This window comes from Cotesia typhae, unplaced genomic scaffold, assembly GCF_013202065.1.
Source record: "Cotesia typhae breed Kobodo isofemale line unplaced genomic scaffold, CoteBio_Ctyphae contig_26, whole genome shotgun sequence".
Taxonomy (NCBI): domain Eukaryota; kingdom Metazoa; phylum Arthropoda; class Insecta; order Hymenoptera; family Braconidae; genus Cotesia; species Cotesia typhae.
Window position 1 is genome coordinate 2933550 of NW_027423732.1, and position 4984 is coordinate 2938533.

General features: G+C 33.5%; 1 protein-coding gene across 1 annotated transcript; it reads left to right on the forward strand.

Moving 5' to 3' along the window:
• The first annotated feature begins 840 nt into the window (after positions 1-840).
• On the forward strand, positions 841-4616 carry LOC141525486 (uncharacterized). Its single transcript, XM_074240001.1, has 4 exons — positions 841-1243; positions 1316-1426; positions 1512-1642; positions 4390-4616. The coding sequence occupies exons 1-4, from the start codon at positions 1230-1232 to the stop codon at positions 4614-4616; spliced, it is 483 nt and encodes a 160-aa protein (XP_074096102.1). The 5' UTR covers positions 841-1229.
• Positions 4617-4984: the final 368 nt, after the last annotated feature.

The window sequence follows — 4984 nt, forward strand, 5'->3', positions numbered from 1 at the left end:
ACTCTCTAATTGAGGATGAAGTTTTAGTTATAGTTGGCTTCCTTCGTCTCGTCACTACTACGGGGATCGGTCCTTCTTGATTTCCGTGGCACTACATCTGGTGGTCACACTACTTCTCCCTTTTCCACTACACGGCAAACCTATATTAACCCAAAACTACCCCCTCCTATTCTCCCTTTAGGCCCGAAGATCGAGATGCGCCAGTGTTATGTCGAATAGTTATCGATATCCGGTGACTTATCGATTTAGGATAATTTTATCCTGTTACAAGTATTTGCATTTTGCATACAACATTTTACCTAGTTTAAATCGCTTAGCGTTATTACACATTGTACCCAGTTACATTAAGTTCCTTACAGACTATTATACGATATAATTTTTAATCCTTACTCTTTAATGATAATGAACAGATTTACACTCACGCATACATTTCTCCCCTTAATCAAATATTTTTACTTTCTCCATTTACTCTCTACTTTCTTAATCTCTTTACTCACAAATCTCTTTAATCACAAGTCCTCTCAACATTTGTATTATTGGCCAGCGCAACTCATTTTACAGTTTTTTCCCTTTTCAGCTAGATATGTACTGTACAACCCGCTCCTTCTGTAGCTTCATTATTTAACTGCAGCTCAAGATATGCTCTAAATTCTCTGCGGCTCATCCACATAACTTGCAACTCCAGTCATTCAAACCTTTCCTTGCTCTACCTATATTGCCACACTTCAGTCTGGCCCAAGTCTCTTTGTCTCCTTTATTCTCAGCTTCTTCATTAAAATATTTCGCTTCTCTTGGGCCTGGGAGTATTTCTCTGTATAGCGGGTGGAATACTGAGTCCACGATCTTCTACCATTCTTTCTCTAGCTCCTGTTTCCGCCATTTGTTGAGACCTTCTGTCAGTTATGCTACTACTGCTTACTATTTACCTCCCTCCCAAATACAACGACAAGCTTCCACTGTCCCCATATCCTGTAGTCTCTCGATCACTTTACATCCCTATTTGGTGGGTCTGTTATTGACAATACATCTCATCTCCTCAATCAGACATACTTTCGGCCATCTACCTTCTTTTATCGCTAGTATATCTTCCCAGTACTTGATGGCTCTCTACATAAATTATATTTTTATTTTCAGTACCGTTCTCTGAGAGGAAATTTCAAATTTTCTTCTCTTTCAACCAGAGCCAAAAAGAAACGTGGTGTGTTGAAGGTGTTGATTTCCATAATTATATGGAAATAACGTGGTATGTTTTGTTACTCCATAAGTTATTGGTATTATACATTTAATATTAACTAATAAATTATTTTCTATTTAGTAACATCGAAAAGGCTCGTAAATTCTTGTGGGTCCGCGTTGGTGAAGGAGCCATCCAGACTCCTAGTTGCGGGATTAGATCAATTTACATGAGTAAGGATGGTGTAGATTTGTAAGTATTTACTATAAAACACAAGTCAGATACACACAAGTATGCATAAAGATTAATTAATATTAATAAATATTATTAATTGCAGTGAAAAAATTGAGGATTTGGAGAGCATATTTGATAATTCAAATACATCTGAATTACCAAATTGCAGTCCCCAAAGTATGATGTACGGAGACGGTGCATCATATAATTCTTCCGACGATGAAACTACTGCAGGTAAATAGTAATTTAAAAATCTGGAAAACAGTTGAACCTAAAGGCCATCACTGCAACTTCCCGCTAATTCCATATCTAAGCGCTTCAAATTGAACTTGTGACGTTTTTGAGCTCTTCGAGCTCGAAAATATAATTTATATGTTACTTCGGACCCTCCGAGCTCAAAGAGTTAGCTGATCTAAGCTTTTGAGCTCTTCGAGCTCAAAAGTCTGATAGTAGTTTGTAACAGTTTTACCTGCTCAGGTTGGCCCCTAATCAATTTTATAAATAAATAACAAAACTAACAACAATATAATTATCAGGGCGCCACCAGGATTTTTAATCACGGTTCCTGGAACTGGTTCAGAGCTGAGAAATCTTAATCTTAGGGTAGAGAGAGTGGAGGAAGGTGCTGCTGAATAATAAATAATTAATTAACAAGATCGATCAAAATTTATTAACAACAAAAAGAAAACTTAACAGTGTTTGACTTAAAACAAGTTAACAAAATTCATTCACTCACACACTAACCACACTTAACAATATCTTATTCTCGACGAGCCCCTCCCGGCGTCTACACGTGACGGGCCCCTCCCGGCGTCTACCCGTTTAACTAAACCTATAATCACCCGACAGAGACCAATCATATACCGGGATCGTTGACTCGGCTCACAGGAGTAACAGTCCAGTGACGAAACGTAGATCTAGATACTTCTGCAGCTTATACACACTTTACTACAGAACAACAGCCCAGTGACCAAACGTAGACCTAGATGTTCTGCAGCACACTCTCATAACCCACTCCAGCTACAGCAGTAACAGCCCAGTGACCAAACGTAGACTTAGATACTCTGCAACTCACTCATAACCCACACTTGTCTCACACTAACACTACTGACGACTTTATTTATAATTTAATAATTAAGAATAATTTACTTTTGTTTATAACTTAAAATTTGAGCCATTAAAACATTCAATCATTAGAAATTAATAAAAAGATAAATCCAAATTAACAATCAAATTCCAAAAGTCTTAACGAACATTCAGTTTCAAAATTCCTATTGTAATTTTAACTCTGTATTAACCCTGGTTAAAAATATTGATTGAAAAGGATTGAAAATGATGAAATTAGAATACTTTTGAATAATTTCAATTCTTTTTCATGTATATATAGATATACAGTTCACATAGGGTGACTGATTCCCAATACTTTTCAATCAATATTTTTAATCAGGGAAGATATTAGATAGATTAAAATTCCTAAGTAACCTATTGTCATGGTCTTAAGAATACAACAATACTTATTTAGAACAAAAGGTTTTAATACCCTGAATTAACTTTTGGTAATTAAATTAATCATAATATAAAATTCTCAATCACGTTCAAAATTATTAACATAAGTTAATTAAGTAATTCTGACTTAATTTTTACTGTGACAATTTTGGCTCAAAATAACTGATTTCTTGGACTTAATATCCACGCCGATAATTATCAATTTGGAATAAAATTTAATTTACTTAATTCACGGACTTAATCCCCAAAATTACTAAATTTCTCATTAATAAATAAAATAGTTTTACAATATAAAATATTTTCGATAATTTTCCAATAATTAATTCTTAATAAAATATTATCAACAATTTTCTACTAGTTTTATCAATTATAAAAATAATCGACACAAGTCGAAATATTCAATTTTTATTTGCTAGAACATTCGTTTGCAGCAATCTATGCAGTTTTTTAAGTACTATGGAGAGTATGTTAACATAAATTGATTAGATGAGAAATTTTAGAGCTTTTCTTAAAAAATTCAATTTTGTTTATTTTTTCGATTTCTTTCGTTAACGATATCTCCCGAACGAATGAATCAATTTTCCGGTGATCGACGTCGTTTTTGAAGGTTAAGAGCTGATTATTTTTTGGAATCAATGTGAATTAAAATTTTTAACTTTCCGCTAAGAAAATTTAAAATTTTCAAAAATCGGGAAGTTATTGGTTTCACCCCGTTTTTCGAAAATCGAGTTTTCATCAGATCTTGACGTTTTGAGGTCCTAGGAAGCTTCCCTGACTCCGCTTCCCCTTTTATAACTTTTGAATGGCTTGACCGATTCGATCGTGGTTGGCGCCATTCGAAAGGGATTGACCGAACTTAGATTTCCTGAAAATTTGAACCGATTTGGACCGGTAGATTTTGAAAAATTGCAAAAAAAATACAAAAAAAATTTTTTCGAAAAGTGGTTTTCTTGGAATAACTTTTAAATGGCTCCACCGATCAATTCCAAAAACTAACCAGCTCTTAACATCAAAAAACCGCGTCGAACACCGCCAGTCCGGTCAAAATCGGTTGATTCGTTCGTGAGTTATTGTGAACGAAAGAAAACCGAAAAAAGTGATTTTTCGGGATTACTCTGAAATTTTCGATTTTATCAATTAAAATCTGAAAATTACTTATGAGGATGATAAAACTGCGTCGAATGCCGCCAACCGCGTGAAAATCGGTTGATCCATTCAAAAGTTATTGCGATTTGAAAAATGCAAAAATAGTGTTCTATGAAACTTTTATCAGACTTTTGAGCTGGGAGAGCTCAAATGCATCAAAATATTATCTCTCCAAACGCAGTGAGCTCAAAATATCACATAAATTATATTTTGAGGTCAAAAATCTCAAAAATGTCATAAGTACAATTTTAAGCGCTCAGGTATAGAATTAACGGGAAATTGCAGAGATGGCCTTTAGAGTGAACCGTTTTCCTCATTTTCTTTTACAGAAATCGAGGTTGTTCCTGAAGAATCTCCAAAAGAGGCCACCGTGGAAACAGGAACAAAAAATCATGGCCAAAAAAAAAGAAAAATGGAGGAACTGAAATCAACAGATTACTTTGTCAAATGTAACCAAGGTTACATATGCATAATGTATCGTGGTAAATCAGCTTCTCTAAATCTTTCTATAAATTTAGAGAAGCATTTACTAGATTACCACAAAAATGCATTATAATTTTTTATAAGTATATTGTTTATCTTTTTTTTTTTTTAATTTTTACAATAATAATAATTTTTATTTTCATATGCTGTCTTAGTATAATTATTATTATTAATATCACAATTATCATTATTATAATTACTAGCTGTTACTCGCCCGCTCCGCTGAGCATTTTATAGAATTTAATTTTTAGACATAGACTTAAAAAGTAATTGGAGTATTTTTTTGACTTGGACAGATTCCAAATTATTTTAGATTGACCTGTACCTTTTATCCATGTAATTATTATAGCTAATATTAATTGTAACGTTTAATGTGCAATCACTAGAACATGTCCGTGGCTTTCTAGCAAAAATTAATAGTAATTGATACGAAGAAAAAAA